We start from the raw sequence: 26660 nt of genomic DNA on the forward strand, positions 1-26660 counted from the left end.
CAAGTGGAGAGTAGTCACTATAGAGAGGGAAGGAAAGAATATGGGTAAGGGAGCCAAAGTTTCAGGCAAATGACTCAGCTTCTGGGGCTTCTGTTCTGCCACCTACTGAGTGTGTGTAATACTCTTCTGTAAACTTTTTTTGGGTCCTTGTAGGACTTGAGATTCTTCATGTGAAAGCTCTGGAAACCTATAATCCATGGTAGCAAGATCCCCACACCTGAAGGCAGCCACAGTCCCTCTGGCCCCAGCCTTAAATCTTTTCTGGAGGGTCCCTTTTGTGGAAGAAATTCATAGTCCTATAAAATGCTGGTTGCATTTTGCTGATGATCAAAGTGGGCCAGTGGGTGGCTCATTCATATGCTAAGTGCAGGACTGTTTGAACTTGGAGTTAGCACCCCTGATAAATTGGTTCTGCTCCCAGAAATATCCCTGCCTCACTGAATGACTTCGGACAAGGTACACAACTTTTTGGGGGGCATTTTTTTTTCATCTGCAAAATGAGTCTATGATCTTTTAGTTTTTAGCAACTTCAGAGAAATATTCTAAGAATGGCCCAAGGTAACAGATGTACATGTTTTGGAAATGAGCATTCTAGATGCCCATGAGGTGAAGATGTGTGGAATCTTCTAGTGGTTTTTCCCAGGATAGACCTGGCTTATCCATCTGGATTGTCCTAAACTCACTGACTCAGAATGCAGCTGCCTGTTTTCTTTGGTTTGGGGTGTGAGGACCTGATGCGGCAGTCTGCAGATGGCAAAGGCGGGGGAGTTGTGGGTGAGCCTTGTTCTTTCACTTGTCACCTCATGAGTCCCCAGCTGACACCCCACATAGGTGCTGAGGCACCCACAGTGCTGGGTTTCTAAGCCTCTGCTACCCGTGTTCCTGCAAAGGGATAAAGCTGGCCTTGCCGAGGTGAGAGGAGCAGAGGTCAGTGGCCACATGCAGGTAGGGGCACTGCTGTTGTAGCAGCTGCGGCAACAACAGCAGGAAACCCAGGGGCTGGGCTAGGGGCCCCAGAAGCTGTGGTGTGACCTATGAGCTCAGTTTGGTTTTTGTCTGACTACTAGTGAATTCACAGCCCCCCACCTTTCCTCCTGCAGTAGTCTGCAATAAATAAAGCCAGAAGCAAGGTACATACAATGCACTTTAATAAACGCAACAGAGACAAAGAAAAACGGCAGAAAACCATCAACACCAAAGATCCAATGCCCTCAAAATCCCCATATACAGATGGGCAGGCAAGGGTTCAGGAAGACTCTGGTTTTACAGGGAAATATTGGGGACTCATTCCTATCCCTCCCTCCAAAAATACTTGCACAGTGAGCTGCTTGAAAGCAAGACCCATGTCTTACTTATTTTTGCACTCTCAGCACAGTGCCTGGAACTTGCAATAATTCACGTTTGTTAAGTTGAGGAAAGCACATCTCCTCTGCATTTTACTCTGATCTCTGCTAATAGCTCTGAGAGTATTTAGATGAGACCCCCATTGCCTACACAGAGAGTATTAGGGAGTCAAGTGTTGCTTTGTTTCTCAAGTACTAGGGAAAGCAGAAAGTGCTTTTGTGGATGAGAACGCTAGTTTGGGCAAATCTAGTGCTGGGTTGAGCAGAGGCTTTTACATTTAGGTAGAAGGACACCCGCCGTCCTTTCCCCAGGATCTATTTTTCCTCTTGGAGGATGGAGCTGGGAACCAGATGGGTCCCACTTGCTAGTTCTGGAGGCAAAGAAAGTCAAAGGAACAAAACACCACTTTCAAAGTATGTCAGTCATAGGGAAAAAAATGAGTCCTATATACCTTCATATCTCTTATCCCTTTATAAAGCAGCATATAAAACAGTTGGGCCCCCACTCCCCAGGACTTCTGTCTTTCATCAGGCTGAAGGATAAGCTGGGTTTGTTGTCTTTAAAGGAAAACCGTTTGGGGAGCAGCCATTTAAGCAAGGCTGGGACGGGTCAACTTGAATCACGAAAAGGTTGAAAGCCTAGGAGATAGCTTCTCTGTAGGCTTTTGGTTTCTGTCAGGGAATGCAGCCTTCTCATGCCAGTCAGCCTGCAAATGAAGGAAAACTGTCAGAGCTATAGAATCATAGACCTTCGGTGCTGGAAGGAATCGTGGTAGTCATGAGGATGGTCAGTACTTCCTATGGTTGTACCATTGCAGACATCGCTAACCTATCCTGGCACATTTCCCTTCTACACATGGTGATAGTTCAGCTAGTCACTATCAGTTTATCAGTGTTGACACCAGTCACAAAACCTATCTGCTCTCCTTTAGTTATTTTTCACTCCTTTGCGTTACAGATGTGATAACCCAGGTCCAACAGGGTGAAGAAAACTGGCTCAGGTATTGCAGTGAGTTAGTGACAAAGTTGGAACGAAAATCTAGTGCTTCTGATTCCAACTGAGGTCAGAAGGTCCTTTTCATGTAGCCATTTGGCCTGTGTCCTGGGGACGGCTGGTAAAACACTCACCTGTTGGGGAATGACTGAGGATGCTTGCAGGCCAGGTTGGGTAAGTCCAACACACTAAGTCTAGGATTGTCCTTAGATCAGGAGCTGGGACTGAGGGGTGTCTGGGGGCACTGGAGAAGGAGCTTTATAGGCAAACCTAAGTTCTGGTTCAAATTTCATGTCTAAGATACTTAGGCCACCTGATGTGAAGAGCCAATTCATTGGAAAAGACCCTGATGTTGGGAAAGATTGAGGGCAAGAGAAGAAAGTGGCGGCAGAGGATGAGATGGTTAGATAACATTATTGACTCAATGGACATAAGTTTGAGCAAACTCTGGGAGATAGTGAAGGACAGGGAAGCGGGGGGTGCTGCAGTCCTTGGAGTCTCAAACAATCGGACATGACTTAGCGACTGAACAATAACAAGATAACCAGAAGAGGGAATGCAAGTGACAGGCAAATAATTCACATCTCATCCTCAATTTGTATGCATCCTGAGAGGTTACTAGTGAGCTGTTCACTAAGAATAGGAGTGTAGGTTCATCCCAAAGATAGGCTGGTCGACACATCGAGTCCTATGACTAAGGATCAAGAACTGGCATCACCTTTGTCTGGCAAAGACAAGTTCTGCTTCCCTGAATATTCTTCAAGTGAGCCTTTACTGATGGTCTCTCAAAAAGCCCATGGTCCTTTGGCCATATACACAAAAATAGCAATAAAGAAAAAGATTTTTCCTGTTTAGGTCCAGTTTTTCTAGCTCTTCAGTTGGAAGTGAGGATTATTGACTGGTATTACATTATATTACATGAATTTTGAATCTGGCTTGAAATAAAAGGCCAATAGGAGGCAGAGTGTAATGCTAAGTATCTAGAAAGGCCCACCTTATTGAATCGTAATAGGTTTCTATGTGTTTTTTCCTTTCCCAATGCTTCTTATCAGTCCTAAACTCCTTTCTTTCACGTGTAGCATAGTTTGGGTGGAGTTAGGAATAAGAAGCAGCTAGTTCTTACCTTAAAAGAAAAATAACTTGGCAGTCAAGAGAAAATTGACGGCGACACTCTTGGCAAACAGCATTCGGAGCCCCAGCACCGAGAGGGACATCATGTTCACCTTCCCGGGTTGCACTGCAGATGAATGAGAGTGAAGATGGTTCATTCACTTAGCAAGAGACTAAATTTCCTGCCAGATATTGGCTTACAGCACCGACACCAGCCTGCCCCGCATCATCATCATTCTTCCTGGCCTGAAGCCCTGCGTGGTGCCAGACAGCCTTCACAGACCTGAAGCTGCTGTTCACAGTCAGCAAAGCAAGCTTTGGAAAAACCCATTCCTATAGTTGGACACCACTGAGCGACTGATCTGATCTGATCTGATAGTCAGGAAGACTCTGCTTGAAGAGTTAGAGGGAGCCAACTGGACTCAAGTATGGTTTTTGTTTTCTTTTGAAATAGAATGATTTGGGGCCCCATCTGACAATGACAGAGTTTGCTTTAACCTCAATTCTGAAGCTGGCCCTTTGGCTTCAACTAACCTTGGGGCTCTTGGCAGGTCACTGGAGCTTCAGCTTTTGTGCTGTTTTCATATGCCATCGGTTTTGGAGTTGTTTCTGGAACAAACAGCAATGGTCAGGGTTACAATGACAACTGAGAGGCTCAAGGGCTTTCAGGTTTTAGAACTGGAGGTGACTTTAAGTAAGTAAACTAAGGACCAGAGGAATGACTTGGTTAAGGTCCTACAGCTATTGACACAGTCAACATGCTTCCTGTCTTGAGGTTTTTTTCCCATTAGGCCATGAAACCAACATCCAGGTATGCCTCTAATTTGTAGGAAGAATTGAGATAATGAACACCAAGATAAGCTGGGCTGCCTTTGGTTGGGGCACTCACACTAGATCAGATCCCACATGAATGTTCAATCCTAGAGTATTTAGTATGAAGGAAACAGAGTTTGGTGAAGAGGAGAGATGGGGATGAAATAAGATGGATTTTATCCTAGATTCCAGCTCAGAGATGCAACAAGTTTAATTCCTGTTTAGGGATAGGAATTAAGCCTAATCCTTAAATCTGAACCTAAGTCTTATTTCCAGCATGATGCCATATTGAATGTGACCTGTCAAGAGTTTACATCTCCAACTTCTCTTGCCCTCAGTTTTTCTTCCCCACAACACTAGCCCCTTGAGGCCAGATAGGACCTACCTGGAATAGTTTTCTTTGGTTCAAAGTCAGTAGAGTGCCAGGTTTGCTTGTTGTGTTCAACCGAACATGTCACTGAATCGGGGTCTCCATATTGACCAAGCTTGACAGCACTGTACTTCCCCCCAGGTGAGATGGCAATAGCCGGGTCATATTCTATTATTTTCTTGGATGATTGCAGACTTATAGTTACATCTTTGGGGTAGAACTCCTTCACCAAACAAGCGACGTTTGTCCCATTTTTCATGACAAAAACAGATGGGCTGGCAGCAGGTTGACTTTCTGCAAATATAATCAGTTTATTTTGTGAGATGATTATCCACGTGTAGGAGTTGAACAATGCTGTTTTCCTCAGTTTCCCTGGGGCCAAACACCGCAATCCAGACTTTCCTGCATCCTGTTAGTGACCTGACCTGTTAGCATCTCCATGAAAGGATGACCAAGGGAAGCAGAAATGAAAGGCAGGCAGTTTGACTCCTAGTTAGGAGATGCGAAGAGATATGACTGGGAGTAGAGATAGACAATGACAAATACAAAGAAGTGTCTTGGTCAACTGAGTTTCAATTATCTATGTTTTATTAGTCGATCCTCTGGACGGTTGAGTTAGGCTGAATATCTATCTGAATCAGTACATTTATTTAATTTCTGAATATCCACCATTTTCATTTATTTTAAATTTTTAAAAAATTGGAGTATAATTGCTTTGCAAATTTGTGTTAGTCTCTACTGTACAACAATTTGAACTAGCTATAAGTATACATATATCCCCTTCCCTCTTAGCTTCCCTCTCAAGCCCCTACCCCCACCCGCCCACCATCCCACCCCTCCAGGTCATCACAGAGCACCAAGCTTAAGTTGTGCTGTAGTTGGTTTATTTTAAATGCATGAACCCTTGGAGTGAGATCAAAGCAGAGTCTGAAAAGGGGTCCATAGTGGTTCAACACTCTGCAGATACTAGTGTTGACATCACTTCAGGGTGTCATTCCTGTTTTTCGGACTGGAAGGGATCTGCTAAAGTTAAGTGGTCCATCTCTCTGTCTTCAGGTGAACTCTTGTTCTCTTGTAAAGGACTACCCTATAGTTTCTTTTGAGTCTTTAATCAGAGAATAATAATTATCATTCTCAGAAGTCCTTACGAGCATGAAACCAGTTTAAGCCCATTTCTTCTTGTTTTGTTCTAAGCGGAGCTGTGGAAAATGGGTTACAATAGTTGGGTCTCCTCCTGGCCTTCTTTCCTTTCATGCCTCACCTTGGACAATCATTTATCTGCTACTCTCTGTTTGCATCTTTTTCTTTCCTTAAAATCAGAGGTGTGTGTGTGTGTGTGTGTGTGTGGGCGGGGGGTGTTCGGGATTTTTCAAAGAGCTCTTCTGGAACCTAAAAGGAGAAAAGCTTCATTGTTTTGTTTCCCGGCATAGCTGAAGCCGCTGATAACCGACACTGATAAGCCCAGCAGTAACGGCTTGGAAACCGCACATTGTGCTCAGTCATCTCCCTTCAGAACTGTGGCATTTCTCGCTCACAATACTGATTTGGTGAGATGAATCCGGTTGATTTTCAAGGGAGCTATGAGTTATAGAGAAAGGAAACTAGTCCATTAAAAACCAAAGCCCAAACATTCCTATTTTCTTCATTACTTAAAAATATGATCCAATCCTAGTCTGATTTAGTTGGAAAATTAAGCCTTTCTTGGGATTTAAAAATTTAAATTCAAAGGCAGTTGTTAATAATCACTCTGGGATGGAGAGACCTGGCTTGAATAATTTGAACAATTTGATATAACCAACAAGACAGATGTCTGAAGAAGGTCATACACTCAGGATATTGAGCTCTGAAGCTGTTAGTATTTCAGATAGAGCATGATGCATTGGTTTGAAAAAACATTTTTCTCAGATCCTCTTTCTAAATTAATGTCTATCTGTTCAAAACAGTTGTTTGAAGGTAAAGGGTTTAACTTATTCTTTAGTATCATGGTAACTAAAATAAAAGGCTATATGACTGAACCGAACCATTTTAAAAAATAGAATGCATTCAATATAGTTCTTACATGTAACCCAGTCTATTTTATATTAGACCTAAACCAAAATTTGAAGTTGTGTAAAATTTGCACTAAATTGTAGTCTAAAATTTAAAGATGTAATTGCTTGTCTTTTGAGAATTTCCAATCTTTCTTCTTGGTCCACAAATATAACTAACTACATTTTGGCACTTTCTTTTTTTATGAGTACTATTTAATGCTAAGGCTATGTGCTGGTAAACATACAAAAAGAAGTGTATACCTTCCCTGACAGTCTTCCTTAATTTATAAACTTAGAATCATCTATGTTCTAGATTCTTATAGAGCACCTTACAGGTTCCCTAAGCATTGAAGCATTGACAACAGATGTCAGTCACAATTTCAAAGATCTCTGCCAAGATGGCCTTTAACTTGAACACTGAAAATAAGTTTGCTTTACTTGATTATTCTCACCAGGTTAACCATCTCTCTCCTAAGTCTTCCAGCAGGACATTTTTCGGGTGGCACAAAGACATACACAGTAGTCAGCTTAGCCAAAGCGATGTGCAAGGATGAAGCAACCACCTGGAGAATTTGGGCCTCTGCCCCTCCTGCATCTGATATTCCAACATATCTGTATAATTCTTCTGCTAGATTTCTCTGGGTTTTCTGGGCTGCTCTTTTTTCAGAAATAATTTTTTTTTTTTTAGTAATAATAGTTACAGAGCTACTTCTCTACTCAGCCTAGTGTCTTTACTGTGCCCGGTCCACACCTGTACCACTCCATCTCCTAGTTATACTTTCTCATGCACCACAAACTGGATGGCAAGCCTAGTCCCAGGAGTCAACTTATCCCTAGAAATGTATGGAAAAAAAATCAACTTACGGGGCTCCACGAAGAGTTTGGTGCCAGCTCCAAAAAATATCTGTCGGGTGTCCCAGGAGCACATTGCGACACTACCTGACAAGTAACCAGCCTGGGGCCGGCTCTGGGGCCTGGGCTGGAGCATCTGTGTCCTGCCTCTGCAGCTCGGGTTCCAGCCCAGAGAGCCCATGGCTCAGAGAGCTACAAAGCTGCACTTGATGATATCAGGGGGCTGAGCACACAGAGTCCCAGTTTCCTTTGAAGCTAAGAATAGTGTAACTGCTGGGTAAGGAGGTGAGCATGAAATCCCCAGCCCAGGAGCACTGGGACAGGGGACAGGGCTGAGACAGAGCGGCAGAAGAGGGTGTCAGCAGGCCAGTAGCTGCCTCCAAGATGGAAGCTTTAACACCCGTCCATTGGAAGGACTCGCTAAGCACACAGCAGCTTGGGAGTAGGAATGGGGGACTGGACATTGATATTTCTTGTAATGAATGTTAGGTTGAGCAGAGTTTTAGGCCCAGCTCTTTTTCTCATATTCTATTTCCCTTCTCTTGGGTCACAATCCTGCTTTTTGATTAGAAACTAATTTCTCCCCCATCACTCAGACGAGTCTCACAGTAACAACAAATCTACTTTCTAATTCCCTGAGCCCGTGGAAAGACTTTCTAAGGACCCGAGGGTTGAACAAGAAATTAGTAGCTGACAAAGGAACCCAGTGGTGCTGCGTGTCATCGACACAGGTCAGGGAAAGCAGAGCTTGCTTTGGATTGCTTATTTTTGTTTTATAATTTCTCTTGACTCTGGATCCAGATACAAGCCTCAAGAGGACAGAGTAATCATGTGAAATAGAACTTAAAACCCTATAGATTACTTTGTCTTATCACCAAAAAAATCAAGAGTCCAGGGTTAGAGCAAGGCGAAAGGGAAGGACCATTCTTTGCTGTCAAAACTTTAAGGATTGGGGGCTTGATTTGAAATTCTTAAACCCCCTACCTGAGCCTCATATCATCATATTATACTCAATCGCTGCAGGAAGAGAAAACTGGAGAAGCAATTGGGATATCATTGAAGAGCTCAGGTCAGCATCTCGACAGAGGGTCTAAGCCTTGGTTTCATCTCTTTCCTTCTTCCTTAGGAGTCCCAAAGGCATAGCCTCAGAGATTTGATTCTAACACTGCAGATAACTCTGAATTTCAAGTGGAAATGATTTAAAGGGAAAATGAAACACAATACTTTTTGCTCAGATGCAATTTGCCCAGCATCAATCAGACTGCAATCAGTTACAATGTGATTCTGTTTTCCCTCCTTTTCATTGCTCTAGTCTCCCTCTCCTCAAAGATAAGAAAACTCACCAAATTCCACTATTTCCCTGGAAGCCTGAGGCAATCAAGAACACCTGTAAGTTTATATTACCCTCTGAGAGGCAGAGACCACGTTGACACTACCAGTCCCTTTCAGGACTGTCAGATTGCCTCCTCACATTCATGTACATTTCTCCACTTTTTTATTGCCTCTGAAATAAGTAAAAGCAGAATCTAACCAATGCCCCATTGGCCTTGGCATTTTGGAAAGCTTCTGAGAGACTGTTGTTTTCTGGACTGGTTCCAGTGACTGATGGTTGGCAGCTAGCCAAACTACCTGAATATGGCCCCTGGATTTCCAAACACTGGAACAGACTGCCCGTGGATAGTATCCCTAGGGGAGCCCACTACTTCCCTATTGTCCTGAAGTTGGGGGCTGTGTTTGTACTTTTGGTGTAGACTCCTGACCTTTTACAGAATCCTCAGATTCAGGGCCAACAAGGGAGGTGAGCATAAAACAGTTCTCAGCAGACCCAAACAAGGATGGGACCTTGGAAATAATTTAGTGTGAGCCAGGCATGATGATTTAATGCAAGTTCTCACCAAGAAAAGAGACAAGGGCAGATTGGTTATTGACATCTGAGGCAGAGAAGGTGCTTTTGCAGTAACTCCTTCTTTAATAATATTTTTCTTTTTCTAACCTTCCCTCTCCCTATGCTGTGACCATGACTCTTTTCCCTCATAAACAGTGGAAAGACTCTAAAGATCCAGAGCTTGCCTTTTCCCTAGTCCCAGTCCCTGACCAGGGGCCAGAAGTCTGACCAGGGCATTATTTAAGCAGTTGCAGAAGACTTATCAATACTAATCCTCAGAAGAGAGTTTCCAAGTATGCATAGAATATTTTCTTAAGAGAGATCTAATGATTTTATTCTCCAATTTTATGTTGACTCTTTACAGCAACAACAGCAATGACAATGGATTTCCCATTTAGAACCTCCTAACTTCTCAAGAAGCTCTGCTTATTCAGGACTGTACCATGAGTTCAAGGGAATATACACACTAAATAAAATGCATAACTCACTCAGTTCCATGATGAGTTGAGTCTCATTTCCAAAGACGAGTTTTGTTATCAGCACACCATTTCAGACATCATGACCCAAAACCTCACTACCTATCTTCTCCCTGCCTAGTCCATCTGTTTGGAAGTGGATGGACTACCTGGATACACAGAGCTCTACAAGGGTTTCTGAGATCTAAGCCTTTCATTTTGGCAGCTTCTTTGATGTGTGTTCTCTTCTGAGTGTTGGCATTTAGGGAAGTCCCAGGGTTTACTGCTATTATCTCCTCAACCTGTCATCTCTTACCCCAAGATCTTGCTTCACAGTCATATTTTCACAGAGAGAAAGGAATTAATTTGGTTTTGCTGAGAATGTCAAATGGCTATTTTCAGCAGAAACACAGCTGTAAGGTTCAAGTCAATCAGAAAGGACTATGCCTCAGTTAGAGTTGGAAGGACATGATGGCTGGACCAAAAGTCATTTCTGCAAAAGACTGGGAGTCTTTTAAAAAGATCCCAATACTCTCAGAAGTCTGCCATTTCTATAAGTATTTTACTACTTCCAGATGGCTTGTGCTTACACTACCTCAACAGACACCATCATAACAAGCTCCACGAGCTGATATTATTAGATCCGTCTTACAGATGAAGTCACTGGAGCTAAAGAGCAGTTAAGATAGTGACTGAGCTGTGTCTGACTCTTAGGTCTCCAGACCCCAGTTCCCATCCATTGAACCAGAGTAATAGATGACAGGACTGAGAGGAGCTTCAGCTGCCACTTGTCAAAATTCCTTGGCCACACAAAGGCTAAGTAATGGGCATATAGACAGAGTTTGGACTCCATTTTCAGCGTCATTTTTCATTAAATCTCAGAATTTCCACTGGATCATAAGACATTCACATCATTGGGCTTTCTTTTTTTTCCTAATATATTGTCCCTTAGAATTGGTCTGGCTGACACTCAGGATCAAAGTGTGCTAAGCTGGAAGACACTTTGGAAATAATTTGAATCAGCTAGAGGGAAACTCAAGTACTGTGAAGTTAAGTCACAGAGCTGGTCAAAAAAGAGGATTAGAACTCAGTCTTTCAATTCTTGGCCTAACATGCTTGCCAGTGCTCCTCACATTTATTAGATGTGCCGTAACACAAGTCTGGTCATGGCCCAGATCTTTAAATGGCGAATGCCATTTACAGACACTCCGGGATGGAGAGTGGACCAAGAAGACTACTACAATGCATTCCCACCCTGGATTTTGTCAGAAACTCAGTCCCTGCTCCTCCACCATCCCTTGCTAAATCACTTGCTGGAGGGACTTTCAACAACCTGAGAAGTGTTTCCTAAACTGATGAATTGGGAAAATATTTAACAAAGATAATTGACAGATACAGTGGTCAAAAGAAGAAGAAGAAGAAGAATAAAACCGAGTCACTTACCTGGTTCCACGTTCAGATAGGTTCCTTTGCCAAATATTAGTGGATACTGCACAGCTGATAAACCCAGTCTAAAAACTGCCTGCCTTTTCCGTACCGCAACCCTGGCCCCAAGTCATGTGACAGTCATTGGATGAGATTTTCTGTCTCATCTGCTTAACCTCTTTCTTCCTCTGTCTTGGGAACTACCCTTCAGGACAAAGCAGGAAGTGATTCCTGTGTCAAATAGAAATCTAGACTTTTGCCATGTTATAGTCTGAATTTGCAGTCTGAATAAGAGATATTGAAAAACAATTTCCAGTCTGGAGCAAAAAAGGTGGGCTATTGGCCATAGAGTGCATGAGGGTATGCTAAGTTGCTTCAGTCGTGTCCAACTCTTTGTGACCCCATGAACTGTAGCCTGCTAATTTCCTCTGTCCATGGGATTCTCCAAGCAAGAATACTGGAGTGGGTTGCTATGCCCTCCTCCAGGGGATCTTCCTGACCCTGAGAATGAACCAGCATCTCAGTGGCTCCTGCATTGCATGTGGATTCTTTACCACTGAGCCACTGGGGAATCCTGTTGGTCATAGAACGGTGATTCTCAACCCTTGGGCTATACTTACATGGGGCAAGATCTAGTAAGTTATGAGCCCCACTCAGAACCTTTCAGGAGAATTCCATTTCCTATCCAATCAGAGCTTTGTATCATTGACAAGCATTGTGCAGCAGCCAGACTTGGTATAAAATAGAACTAAAGTCTATTTTAATAACATTTTAATAATATATTCATGAATTTCAAATTTGAGCAAACTTTAATGGCGTACTTACACTTAGATATGACAGTTAAAATAGCTTCTGTCATATGTAAAAACCAGAGTCTTTGAAATTGCTGTATGTTACTCACAAAAATCCAGGGAGAAAATATGCAGATTTTTCAGATCAGTTTACAGCCCATACAGGATTGCATATCATACTCTGAGAATCACTAAAATGGAGAGTGGTTCTCAGTTGTGTGAAGTAGAAAGGAATCAGAGAACCTGAAATCAAATTCCACTCAGTTTCTTACTTACTAAGTGTGTAATCTTGGCCAAGTTCCTTAAGGTCACTGAGCTTCATTTGCCTCTTTTATAAAATGAGGATGCTGTCTTCTGTATTGAGAGGTTATAAGATTAAGCGAAAGGGTGTATATATAAAGCATTCTGTAAATGTTCAGTGTAAGTATTAGAATGTTTATTAGGGTCAGACTCAGAGTAAAAATTTTACTTGAAGCAGGAGAAGGTAATTACACTAAGCTCAGAGCTCCCCAGGGCAAGGTGTAGGGAGAGGTTGCTGAGACAGGAGAGGATCCTGTTTCTTTGGTGTTTGGGATAAAAGTGAGGACTGGAATCCAGGTTTCTGTCTCCTCTGGTCTCTTACCAGGGTCAGGTGTGACCACCATTTCCTTCTCTAACCTTCCCTCTTAAATCCAAAAGCACAGGTCCAGAAAGCTGTGGTACATATACACAATGGAGTATTACTCAGCCATTAAAAAGAATACATTTGAATCAGTTCTAATGAGGTGGATGAAACTGGAGCCTATTATACAGAGTGAAGTAAGCCAGAAAGAAAAACACCAATACAGTATACTAATGCATATATATAGAATTTAGAAAGATGGTAACAATAACCCTGTATACGAGACAGCAAAAGAGACACAGATGTGTAGAACAGTCTTTTAGACTCTGTGGGAGAGGGAGAGGGTGGGATGATTTGGGAGAACAGCATTGAAACATGTATAATATCATATATGAAACGAGTCACCAGTCCACGTTCGATGCACGATACTGGATGCTTGGGGCTGGTGCACTGGGACGACCCAGAGGGATGGTATGGGGAGGGAGGAGGGAGGAGGGTTCAGGATGGGGAACACATGTATACCTATGGTGGATTCATGTTGATATATGGCAAAACCAATACAATATTGTAAAGTTAAAAAATAAAATAAAATAAATTAAAAAAATAAAAAAATAAAAATTCACGAAAAACAAACAAACAAACAAAAAACAAAAACAAAAGTACTGGTCCATCTTTTCTACATTATCAACCTGACTTCATTTGTAAACTCTCTCCTGGTCACTCATTCTCCTCCAGCCACCCAGGCTTCCTTGCTGTCCTTAACATACCCTGGGCAGGGCTTGTGTTCCCTCTGCCCAGAAGTGCTCATCCTTCAGAAATCTGCACAACTCACTCCGTAACCCCCTCGCGTCTCTGCCCAAATGTCAATTTTCCAGTGAGGCCTTCTATAACTTCTTTGTTTAAAACTGCACATTGCCCCCTTCTATTGATATACTTTATTTCTCTTCTGTGGTTTATTTTCCTTCACAGGGCTTATCACCACCTAAAACATTATATATTTTATTTGGTGAGTTTATCATCTGTCTTTTACAGTACACTGTAAGCTCCAACAAAGCATGGATTTCTGTCTTTTTGTTCATGCTGATTCCCTGGCACCTAGAAGAGAGCCCTGCGTATAGTACCAGCGACTTGTCACAGGTTGCGAGCTGGGATCGGGCTTGGTTCTGAAAGTGCCTAGCTTGCTTACATTTCTGTTTCCTTTTGCCTTATACCACTGCTGACTTGTCCTCTCATCCATTCCTTCATTTGTCTATTCATTCATTCAACAAATATTTATTTACTGCTTTCAATGTAGCCCTTGTCCTCATGGAACAAGGGAGATAGCTGATAAATAAGCATTCAAAGTTTCAGGTGAAGATGAAGGCTATATGAAATAAAGCAAGCTGGACTCCAGACTGCAAGAAGATGAGCTTCTGGCTTAAGCCGCCCAGGCTGTGGGCCTTTGTTTGGACAGCCCTGTGAAGCTATGTGTGTATGTGTTCAGTCGCTCAGTTGTGTCTGACTTTGTGACCCCATGGAACATTTACCTTAAATAATGGTTATCCTAGAGTCTCTAACATAGACAGTTAAGGTCTCCCGTAAAACATGAATAATGCCACTTAAAAAAAAAAAAGCAAAGTGGACTTCCCTGGTGGTCCAGTGGTTAAGACTCAGCCTGAAAATGCAGGGGGCATGGGTACAATCCCTGGTCCAGGAAGATTCCACCTGCCACAGGGCAACTAAGCCTGTGCACCACAAGTACTGAGCCCAGGTGTGTAGAGCCCATGCTCTGAAATGAGAAGCAATTGCAATGAGGAGCCCACACACCACAACTAGAGAGCATCCCTGATTGCCACAACTCGAGAAAGCCTGCAAGCAGCAATGGAGACCCAGAGCAACCAAAAATTAAATAATAATAATAAAAAAAAATAAAGCAAGGACTGCAGCAGACAGGGGGTGGTTGAGGAAGGCCTCACTAGATGTGACGTTTGAGTAAGACCTGGAGAAGGTGAGCGAGAAAACTAGGGTGAGTTCATGAGAGAAAATGGGTCCAGGCAGAAAGTACAGCAGGTCAAGGCTCTGTTCTGGGAGATGCTCCTCCTGAGTGAGAGGGGACGAATGCCAAAGACGGGAGTGGGAAAACTGTCTCTTGGCATTTTAGAAACCTGCTGATGAGCCCAGGATTTTGTGGACTTCTCTTTCTTGAAGGAAAGGGTGATGCTCTGATCATTGTCTGAACCTTTCTGAGTTTAGGGACCCTTGAGCCTGAGGGGTGTAATGTGGGGGATGGGCCTTGCCTGGAGAATGCCTCTTTGGGTAACTGGTTTTGGTTGGGGGCAGGAGTTCTGCCTTGGTGAAGGATTGTGGTGGGGGTGGCAGCTGGAAGGGAAATAGCTTAACCGTTGCTTCTGACTTGGTAGGCAGCTTGGAAAGAAGCTCATTAGGAGCCTGAGTGGGAAAGCCAGGCAGGAAAAACCTCCACAGATGCCCCAGTCCAACTGAAGTCCCTAGAAGAGCAGAGTGTTTTAAGTGCGCAGGGTTTGGAATTGACAGTTGATACCAATTTTAACTTTGCTAAGCTGTGTGATCTTGGGGAACCTCTCCTGATCTATAAAAATGCAAGTAGTAGTACTTAATTTTTACATATTCATGTGAGAACCAAGTAGAATGACATTCATGAATAAAGTGCCTGGTCCAGAGGCCCAATACATAGTAGGCTCTCAAAAAGCACCAGTTGATATGATGAGGATATGTGAATATCATATAACAGTATATATAATTCTAAGTCCATCCAGTGGCCCACTGGCATGAAATGCTCCTGACTACCCTTTCTAAGCTCCTGTCATTGTCATGGTCAGTAGCACCTATTTACATTGTGGTACTTCATTCCTTGCCATTTGGTCCTTACTCTGGTTCTGTTTTATGAAGTTAAGTGGCAACCCTAGGTTTTTTCCATCTGGAGGGTTAAAAGCTATGGTGGACCTGTGATGGTGGGTCTGTGTAGACCTGTTAGTTTGGTGCAGTCGGGGAGCCCTGCAAGGAAGAACTTGACAGAAGCTCCTGAGGAAAGAGAGCATGAAAAGCAAGTAGGCTTCTGAGAAGATAAAGGATCTGGATTTGCAGTGATCCTTTTTTATCCAATATGTGTTGGCTAAAAAGAAGTCACTGTGCAAAGATATTCTGGATCTGGGCTACACTGAAAGATATGCCTTCTCTGGATGCCTGCTATCTTTTCATCTCAAAGGACAATGGAAGGCACCAGCTCAGTGTTTCCTAAACTTCAATTAATCACATCTCTTTTGGGGCTTTTATTTTGGGTCATTTCCATTAGTCATAAGATTTGCTTAATAATTTTCTTGAAATTTACTCACATTTGAACTTAAAATACAATTAAGAGGAAACTAAATCACATAGGTTTGACAACCTAGTTGTACTATGCTGATACCATTAAAAGATAGTGCAATTCAAATGAAAAGAACGTCTGTCTATGTACCACCGAAAATCACATTTTATGCATTCTACACTTAGGGCAACATTGGCTCAAGTAAGTCAGTAAACAGAAGAACTTAATTCATTAGGAAGAACTCAGTGAACAAAGGGAGATAAAGGAACTCAGTCACTAGGTTTGTCAGGAAGGTGGATAAACCTATTTTAGTGAGAAAATTTAGAGCCAACAAGCTCTAAAGGGAAGAACCTTAATTAGTTGAATTTTCAAATCTTACTATGATTAAAAAAAATAGATATATGATTTTCTTTGCTCTGATTCTGCTAGCCGACTTTGGCTCTCCATCTTTTTCTGGATACAAAGCCCCTGCCCCACTTCTCCCTTTTGTGTGTGAGGGTGCGGGTGCCCAGCCTGCACTTCTCCCCTTCCCTTCATCTGATCTCAATTCTATGCCTCCTTCAATTCATACATCCAGGACAGTCCTGTCCCCAGCCATTCTATGAGAGGAGCCCACTCCATCACACTTTCACCCCACTTCTCTATAGTTTTCTTTTATCTTAGAAAACACAATCTGAAGACCAGGGCGTCAGGCCAGGTTGTGCTGTTACTTTCCCAGCAGACAGCTCCAGCAGACAAGGGGGCCCCAACAAATTTAAGATCCCCTTGCCAGACTCCCCTAGGATCTCTGAAATGGGGTTTTGTGTTGTTTATTACATTTTCTAGATTAATATTAATCTTCACGTTCTAATTGGAAGCTGCTGCCCACTGGAGATTACAGTCTTTTTTTTTTCTAAACAAGACACAATTGAATTAAAATGTCACTTAAATGACACGAGAAGATGCCTTCTGAGTTGAGCACAGACCTTTGACAACATTAACATCGATTCCTTTATAACAGTTAATTAGTGAGTGGCACTGCGTACCCTTAGTGAGGAAGATGGACGCCATGAGCCCTTAGGGAGCTACACCTGGCTATGTCCTATAGGCTTTAAAGAAAGCATAGCACATCCATTTTCTTCCTCACTAGTCACCTAACTTCCATTTGCAAACAATTAGAAACAGATCTCTGGAACTGGTTCCCTTTTTCTGAAGAAAAATGGAGCTGCACCAGCCCACTTACCCTGGCCTAAGCCTCTGTGCCCAGGAAGCTGATACAGTTCTGGGCTCTCCTAAGAGCGAGTTATCTGGAGCCAGCTTGATAGAGTCACCCAGACTCAGCCTAACCTTGCATCTGGTCAGTTACGACTCTCCTGGAGGAGTTGAGCCAGTGATTGTGTGGTTTCTACAGCCTGACCCAAAGTTCAGGCATTGGACAGAAGCTTTTTCAGTCTCCCTGAGCTGTGTGGGGGTCTTTTACAACCCCCAAATCTACTTTTTAAAAAAACAACCCGCTCCCAGTTCCTATGGAGGAGCTTAACGGTAGTTCATATCTTCCCCAAACCCCTCCTTGACACAATATTGGTGCTATTACTACCCATTTCACATTCCCTGATATTTCCACCCCCTGAGATGGAGGATTACTTTTCAAAGAACAGATAAATGAATTACTTACTTGGTTCCACGATGAGGCGGGTCCCTTTTCCAAAGATGAGCTTGTCAGTCTCATCACAGAGCTTGAGGGCTTTCCAAAAACCTCAGCAGTGCTCCCACCTTTCTTCTTCCTATCAACTTGAGGATGGGAGGATCTTAAGGGTTTGGCTCTTTGAAAGATGGCACTTGATGCTCATTCAACTGGTTCATGCTCATTTAGTCAATTGCAGAATCGCAATTGCTTTTGGGTTTGCTTTTGGAAGGTTGCTGTCTGAAGAAAAGGTAAGAGCACACACTCCTTATGGTGGACATTTCCTGTACTGGACATTTTGTGAAGTTCTTGGAATGGTTGCTTTCTGTTATTTAAATTTTTTCTCATTTCCTAGATACACACTTAACTCTCAGTCTTAGAAGATGAGTGTTGCCCAGGGGATGGGTCTTGGATCCACAGCTATTCCAGAGTCAAGGGCTTCACAGACACCAGAGCTGCTTTAAGTCCGATAACATGTGGCATATCCACAGTGACAGCATGAAACACCAGTCCTGTACTGGGGATTTATAGTATATTCAGTGTTAGAATGAGCAGCTACTACTGGTGATGACCTAAAACCAAATCCCTGTCTTTAAATTCATCTTCCCAAACTGCATAGCAAAGCACATAGGCAAATGTCTCTAGGAATTTGGGTTCAGAAATTCCATATGACTCTTTTGCAGTAGAAACCAAGACAAGGATAGTTTTCAAGGATCACCTTTTTTGTATTCCTCAAATATGGGTGAAATACCAAGAGAAAATCCAAGAGAAAACAGCAGTGAGAGAGAGGCTAGCAGTAGCAGCTGGCAGGGGCAGTTGGGGGGTGGGGGTGAGAGTTAGGGTGTCACCTCTCCTGGTTTGGACAGTTTTCTGGCATCCCTTCTGGGTCACAGAGGAAGGAAGGATAGCTATTTGCTGTGTTAGTTCCCTAGGGCAGGGTAGCCAGGCTATGGATTTCCCAGGGAAATGTCTTTTGGGCTCCTGAAGTTTTTGTACAGGTCTCTGTGGGTTTTGTATCACCGTGCGTATCCCACCCACAATGCTACAGTCCTTTACAAAAACCTCCCCTATGGTTTTGCCCAACGTGGCCTCTTAGAACTACAGGGCCAGGTGTTTTCTCCAAGTCATGCTCCAGCAAGATCAAAAGGATTTGGCTTAGGTCAGGGCTGGCTCCCCAGTTGTTTCTGTCTGAAGCTCTTCTGAACCCCTGGCTAGATCTGTCTTGGAGTTTGTGACTAGAACAGACCAAATCATGATGTCTACTCATACTATGCCTTCTGGCTAGTCTACTCTAGATGGTTTCCCCAGAAGAGTTTGCCAGACCTGAATGTCTCAACTTGATATTACAAGAAGTAAGTAGGCAAAAAATGTCTGTGGCTAATATAATTTCTTATTTATCTTGCTCAGCTCTCAAATTAATTCTCTTTACTCCACTTTGCACATGGGGAGGATCATACGACCGACAAAGGACTTTCACATAAACTTAGAATTTCATTTTCTCCATTGACTCTCTGGTTCTGAATTCAGGGCCAGTAGCCCATATACTACTTAGTGTGACTTGGAAAAGGTGACCTGCTGGGCGAATGCAGAGGTAGCCCCTTGGGTTCAATGTGGTGAACAGAGGGGCTGCTTTATGAGCTTTCTTAAAGGCTTCCTTTTCTCCAGCTGATGCAGCTCCACATCAGGATCTTGGCTCAGCCAGAAGAACTCAAGCTGAATTTTAACCCTACTTGTCCCTTAGGCCAAGAGCTGATTAATATAGATGCTAAGCCTTGGAGGGACCCCAACTCTGAAATTACCTTCCAGAATTTATGGTAGCTCCCCACTTAGTTCAGAATAAGATAGTTTGGAACACAGGCTTTTGCTTGCCTTTCTAGTCCTATATCGTATACCTCACCACATGCTCCCTTAAACTCAACTGCCTCAGACTACTTGCTTCCTGAAAGGGCCATGTTCTTTCATTCTTCCTTGTTTTGCCCTGTGATTGCTTTTGTCTGAAATGCACTTTCTTTTTTTAGTTCTTCAGTTTGGCCCCTTACTCACTTCCTTAGATTCTATTGAGTTGCTGGTCTGAGCTTAGCTGTGGATGTCCCTGGGAAGTCCTAAATGACTGCTTAAGACTGGACTGTGTTAGATGTACCCCTTTCCCTGAATCTTCTTGCATCCAGTGCTGATCCTTATCATTGCTCTCAAAACCCCATTCCTTTTGTCTTCATTAGGTAAAGACCCTTGAGAGAAGAGATTTCTCTTGCTCATCTCTGTGTCCTCTGTTCCAGCACAGTGCCTCACTGATTGAGTGCTCTGACACTGCCTTCAGAAACTATTTTAGAGATGTGGTATCTCATATTGAGAAAGGAGGTTTATCCTGGTCCAGCACCCATTCCTGATCCCCTGCTCTCTCTGACCCTTTGTGCCCGATGAAATACTATCTTACATTTGTCTATCTGAGCACAGTTATCTGAAAATAACTGTGCCTAGTTATTTGCACCACTAGTTGTAAATAACTGGGTTTTTAACATTAGCCTGAGTTAAGCATCATTGGCTTCTCAGGTGGCTCAGACAGTAAAGAATCCACTTGCAATGCAGTAGACCTGGATTCAATCCCTGGGCTGGGAAGATGCTCTAGAGGAGGGCACGGCAACCCACTCCAGTTTTGTTGCCTGGAGAATTCCATGGACAGAAGAGCCTGGCAGGCTACAGTCCATGGGGTTGCAATAAGTCAGACACAACTGAGTGACTAAGCACAACACAGCACAGCACAGGCATCACTGAGAAGATAAATTTGTTGTGCTTTGCTCCATGTCATGAAATATATTCCAAAGCCAAAGAGAAACGAGTTCTGTGTTGTCTACATATTTAGAGTGTTCAAATTGCTTTCTTTCCACTAACATGAGTAATCAAGGATGAACTGTGCCCCTGGAGAAGCATCCTAGAATGTCATAGATAAGACAGTCTTCAAGGATCATATGTTCACTTCCCTATGTGTTCAGAGGAAAGAATCTAGAAAGATCCAGAGAGGTTTCACAACTGGCCAAGGCACTCAACTTGAAAAGAACATACAAGAAATGAAGTATCCCAATTCCTAGTCCAGTGATAGTTTTTGGTACACTTAAACTTTGGTCTTTTATTCTGACATTTGTTATTTGAAAGTGTCTTAGATCTGCTCAGTCTTCCAGCTGATCTTTTCCCCAGGAGTGCCCTTAGAATGGCCTGGGCAGCCTGGCATTTTCTTTCTTTATGTAGCTTTTCACTGTTGTAGGAGATGCTCTTTTGTGGGAAAGGGGAGGGGCAGGCCCAGGGTGGGTTCATCCTGAAGTTCATCTCTTCCTGGTAGGAGGCTGGGTCATTTTCACTGTCAGAGAAGTGCATTCTCAGAGGGGATCAAAGATCAGGGATGGTCTGAGGGTACTGAGTTTATCATGGTTTCTTCAGTCCTGGGTGGGATCAGGTTTCCTACTGGAGACTCAGAGCACTTGGAAAAAATTTATGAGGTGCCAGGTCAAGAAAAGAAATGGGGATTAAACTGGGGCATCCTAGAGCTTTTAATTTTGTAATTGTGGACTCTGAACTTGCTTTATTTGTCTCCACCCCCTGCTCCTGATATTGATATGTACTCTTTGAAGGTTATAGACAAACTGCAGTGTATTCAAAGCTGAATACTAGGCTATTGAAAAGACTTTCAACCACATACAGGCAGGAACAGCTTGGGAGATACTGGAGGTGTTTGTTTGATCATAGTCTTCAGATAACCATCAGGGTAGAGCTGGCTTATTAGAAGACAGCTGGGTTTACTCATAAATGTATGCCTTCTATCTATTGCAATATTTCAGTATGGTTGAAATATATGAGCAAAATTTGACCTTATACAGACAAACCTATAGTCCAAAAAAGTAGATTAGTTGCAATTTGAAATCTGAAAATGTGCTAATGAACTTTTCTTATTCTTTTCCATTGAAATCCTCTGGTTTAGCCTGCATTTTGGTTGGAACTTTCACCCATGCATGGTTTTGTAATATTATCCATTTGTCTTTTTGCAAAATAATTGGTTCACTGAGTTAGGCGATTTCTGTATGTTGGCATATTTCATTATACAATATCAAATGTATCACAGTAGTTAATATGACCACCAATATTTTAAAATCAGAACAGTGTTTAGCACTAGGGAACGATACAGCTCATATGGCAGATACAAGTTTCCCAAATTCTGTTTTTCATATATATATTTAAAACTTTTTATTTATTTATTTGTTTTGGCTGTGCTGGATCTTTGTTATTGCACCAACTTTCTGTTAGTTGTGGAGAGTGGGGGTTAGCGTCTAGTTGTGGTGCATGGACTTCTCATTTCAGTGGCTTCTTTTGTTGCAAAGCATGGGTTCTAGGTGCTCCAGCTACAGTAGTTGCGGCTCCTGCTCTTGAGCACAGGCTCAATAGTTGTACCACTCTGGGCTTAGTTGCTCTGCAGCATGTGGGAGCTCCCAGATCAGGGATAGAACCCGTGTCTCCTGCATTGGCAAGCAGATTCTTTACCACTGAGCCACCAGGGAAGCCCCCAAATTCTAAGTTTTGCCTGAACACTTAGATTTTTTATCATCAGAAACAATGGTCCATTGTTTTTCTTGATGTGCAGGCTCAATTCATTTCCAAGAAAATACCTGACAACTACCAAGATCTGATTAACCATGGTTTCTCTGCCAGTTATTCTGTCAAACAAAATAGCTTGTTCAGCCATGAAAAAGTGGCTAGTTCGGCTTCTGACTAAAACAATTGCTCACATGTTTTCCCTTGAGATAATCTAATAATTTGGAATGCAGCAGAAGTGCTCTGTGTGTACTTCCACTTTTGTCCCACGTAACACTAAAAAGACATATACTCGGGGGGCGATCCTAAGATGGCAGAGGAATAGGATGGGGAGACCACTTTCTCCCCCACAAATTCATTGAAAGAACATTTGAACGCTGAGCAAATTCCACAAAACAACTTCTGAATGCTAACAGAGGACATCAGGCACCCAGAAAGACAGCCCATGGTCTTCAAAAGGAAATGGAGAAGTCTTGAGGCTACTGTAAGAATAAGACTGAATAACAGAGGCAGGAGGCTTCAGTGCAAATCCTGAGAACACCAGAGAACTCCTGACTCCAGGGAACATTAATAGATAGGAGCTCATTAAAAGCCTCCATACCTACACTGAAACCAAGCACCACCCAAGGGCAAACAAGCTCCAGAGCAAGACATACCACACAAATTCTCCAGCAACACAGGAATATAACCCTGAGCTTCAATATACAGGCTGCCCAAAGTCACACAAACCTGCTGACATCTCAAAACTCACTACCAGACACTTCATTGCACTCCAGAGAGAAGAAATCCAGCTCCACCCACCAGAACACTGACACAAGCTTCCCTAACCAGGAAACCTTGACAAGTCACCCATCCAACCCCACCCACAGTGAGGAACCTCCACAATAAAGAGGAACCACAAACTGCCAGCATACAGAAAGGCCACCCCAAACACAACAATATAAACAAGATGAAAAGGCAGAGAAATACCCAGCAGGTAAAGGAACAAGATATATGCCCATCAAACCAAACAAAAGAGGAAGAGATAGGGAATCCACCTGATAAAAAAATCCCAAATAATGATAGTGAAAATGATCCAAAATCTTGAAAACAAAATGGAGTTACAGATAAATAGCCTGGAGGCAAGGATCGAGAAGATGCAAGAAAGGTTTAACAAGGACCTAGTTACTGTTTATAATAGCCAGGACATGGAAGCAACCTAGATGTCCATCAGCAGATGAATGGAGAAGAAAGCTGTGGTACATATACACAATGGAGTATTACTCAGCCATTAAAAAGAATACATTTGAATCAGTTCTAATGAGGTGGATGAAACTGGAGCCTATTATACAGAGTGAAGTAAGCCAGAAAGAAAAACACCAATACAGTATACTAACACATATATATGGAATTTAGAAAGATGGTAACGATAACCCTGTATACGAGACAGCAAAAGAGACACTGATGTATAGAACAGTCTTTTGGACTCTGTGGGAGAGGGCGAGGGTGGGATGATTTGGGAGAATGGCATTGAAACATGTATAATATCATATATGAAACGAGTCGCCAGTCCAGGTTTGATGCACGATATTGGATGCTTGGGGCTGGTGTACTGGGACGACCCAGAGGGATGGTATGGCGAGGGATGTAGGAGGAGGGTTCAGGATGGGGAATGCGTGTATACCTGTGGCGGATTCATGTTGATATATGGCAAAACCAATACAATATTGTAAAGTTAAAAAATAAAATAAAAAAAGTAGATAAAGCCAAAAAAAAAAAGTCAATATATAATGAATAATGCAATAAATGAGATAAAAAACACTCTGGAGGGAACCAACAGTAGAATAATGGAGGCAGAAGATAGGATAAGTGAGGTAGAAGATAGAATTGTAGAAATAAATGAAGCAGAGAGGAAAAAAGAAAAAAAGAATTAAATGAGGACAACCTGAGACCTCTGGGACAATGTTAAATGCCCCAACATTCAAATCATAGGAGTCCCAGAAGAATAAGACAAAAATAAAGACCATGAGAAAATACTTGAGGAGATAATAGTTGAAAACTTCCCTAAAATGGGGAAGGAAATAGTCACCCAAGTCCAAGAAACCCAGAAAGTCCCAAACAGGATAAACCCAAGGCAAAACATCCCAAGACACATATTAATCAAAACAAAGATCAAACACAAAGAACAAATATTAAAGGCAGCAAGGGAAAAACAACAAAAAACACACGAGGGGATTTCCATAAGGATAGCAGCTGATCTTCAATAGAAACTCTTCAGGCTAGGAGGGAATGTCAGGACATACTTAAAGTGATGAAACAGAAAAACCTACAGCCCAGATTACTGTACCCAGCGAGGATCTCATTCACATATGAAGGAGAAATCATTTGTATGGAAATACAAAAAACCTCGAATAGCCAAAGCTATCTTGAGAAAGAAGAATGGAACTGGAGGAATCAACCTACCTGACTTCAGGCTCTATTACAAAGCCACAGTTATCAAGACAGTATGGTACTGGCACAAAGACAGAAATATTGATCAATGGAACAAAATAGAAAGCCCAGAGATAAACCCACACACATATGGACACCTTATCTTTGACAAAGGAGGCAAGAATACACAATGGATTAAAGACCATCTCTTTAACAAGTGGTGCTGGGAAAACTGGTCAACGACTTGTAAAAGAATGAAACTAGAACACTTTCTAACACCATACATAAAAATAAACTCAAAATGGATTAAAGATCTAAACGTAAGACCAGAAACTATAAAACTCCTAGAGGAGAACATAGGCAAAACACTCTCCGACATACATCACAGCAGGATCCTCTATGACCCACCTCCCAGAATATTGGAAATAAAAGCAAAAATAAACAAATGGGGCCTAATTAAACTTAAAAGCTTCTGCACAACAAAGGAAACTATTAGCAAGGTGAAAAGGCAGCCTTCAGAATGGGAGAAAATAATAGCAAATGAAGCAACGGACAAACAACTAATCTCAAAAATATACAAGCAACTCCTACAGCTCAACTCCAGAAAAATAAATGACCCAATCAAAAAATGGGCCAAAGAACTAAATAGACATTTCTCCAAAGAAGACATACAGAGGGCTAACAAACACATGAAAAGATGCTCAACATCACTCATTATCAGAGAAATGCAAATCAAAACCACTATGAGGTACCATTTCATGCCAGTCAGAATGGCTGCGATCCAAAAGTCTACAAGCAATAAATGCTGGAGAGGGTGTGGAGAAAAGGGAATCCTCTTACACTGTTGGTAGGAATGCAAACTAGTACAGCCACTCTGGAGAACAGTGTGGAGATTCCTTAAAAAACTGGAAATAGAACTGCCTTATGATCCAGCAATCCCACTGCTGGGCATACACACTGAGGAAACCAGAAGGGAAAGAGACACATGTACCCCAGTGTTCATCACAGCACTGTTTATAATAGCCAGGACATGGAAGCAACCTAGATGCCCATCAGCAGATGAATGGATAAGAAAGCTGTGGTACATATACACAATGGAGTATTACTCAGCCATTAAAAAGAATACATTTGAATCAGTTCTAATGAGATGGATGAAATTGGAGCCTATTATATAGAGTGAAGTAAGCCAGAAAGAAAAACACCAATACAGTATACTAATGCATATATATGGAATTTAGAAGGATGGTAATGATAACCCTTTGTACGAGACAGCAAAAGAGACACTGATGTATAGATCAGTCTTATGGACTCTGTGGGAGAGGGAGAGGGCGGGGAGATTTGGGAGAATGGCATTGAAACATGTATAATATCATGTATGAAATGAGTTGCCAGTCTAGGTTCGATGCACGATACTGGATGCTTGGAGCTGGTGCACTGGGACGACCCAGAGGGAGGGTATAGGGAGGGAGGAGGGAGGAGGGTTCAGGATGGGGAACACAGGTGTACCTGTGGTGGATTCATTTCGATATTTGGCAAAACTAATACAATATTGTAAAGTTTAAAAATAAAATAAAATAAAATAAAACAAATATGAAGGAGAAATCAAAAGTTTTACAGACAAGCAAAAGCTGAGAGAATTCAGCACCACCAAACCAGCTCTCCAACAAATGCTAAAGGATCTTCTCTAGACAGGAAACACAGAAAGGGTGTATAAACTCAAACCCCAAATAATAAAGTAAATGGTAACGGGATCATACTTATCAATAATTACCTTAAATGTAAATGGGTTGAATGCCCCAACCAAAAGACAAAGACTGGCTCAATGGATACAAAAACAAGACCCCTATATGTATTGTCTACAAGAGACCCACCTCAAAACAAGGGACACATACAGACTGAAAGTGAAAGGCTGGAAATAGATATTCCACACATATAGAGACCAAAAGAAAGCAGGAGTAGCAATACTCATATCAGATAAAATAGACTTTAAAACAAAGGCTGTGAAAAGAGACAAAGAAG

General features: G+C 42.3%; 1 protein-coding gene and 1 gene segment (V, D, J or C); both read right to left on the reverse strand.

The window, feature by feature from the left end:
• The window catches only part of LOC100336282 (T cell receptor alpha chain MC.7.G5), a gene marked incomplete in the record, with an annotated part of 1089855 nt that overhangs the window by 86178 nt on the left and 977017 nt on the right, over positions 1 to 26660 (reverse strand).
• LOC101908015 (T cell receptor delta constant-like) lies at positions 1127 to 11365 on the reverse strand. The segment is given in 5 exon segments: positions 1127 to 2050; positions 3461 to 3574; positions 3982 to 4056; positions 4646 to 4924; positions 7525 to 11365. Coding segments are annotated over 4 exon segments (636 nt in total).

This window comes from Bos taurus, chromosome 10 (genome assembly GCF_002263795.3).
Source record: "Bos taurus isolate L1 Dominette 01449 registration number 42190680 breed Hereford chromosome 10, ARS-UCD2.0, whole genome shotgun sequence".
NCBI lineage: Eukaryota > Metazoa > Chordata > Mammalia > Artiodactyla > Bovidae > Bos > Bos taurus.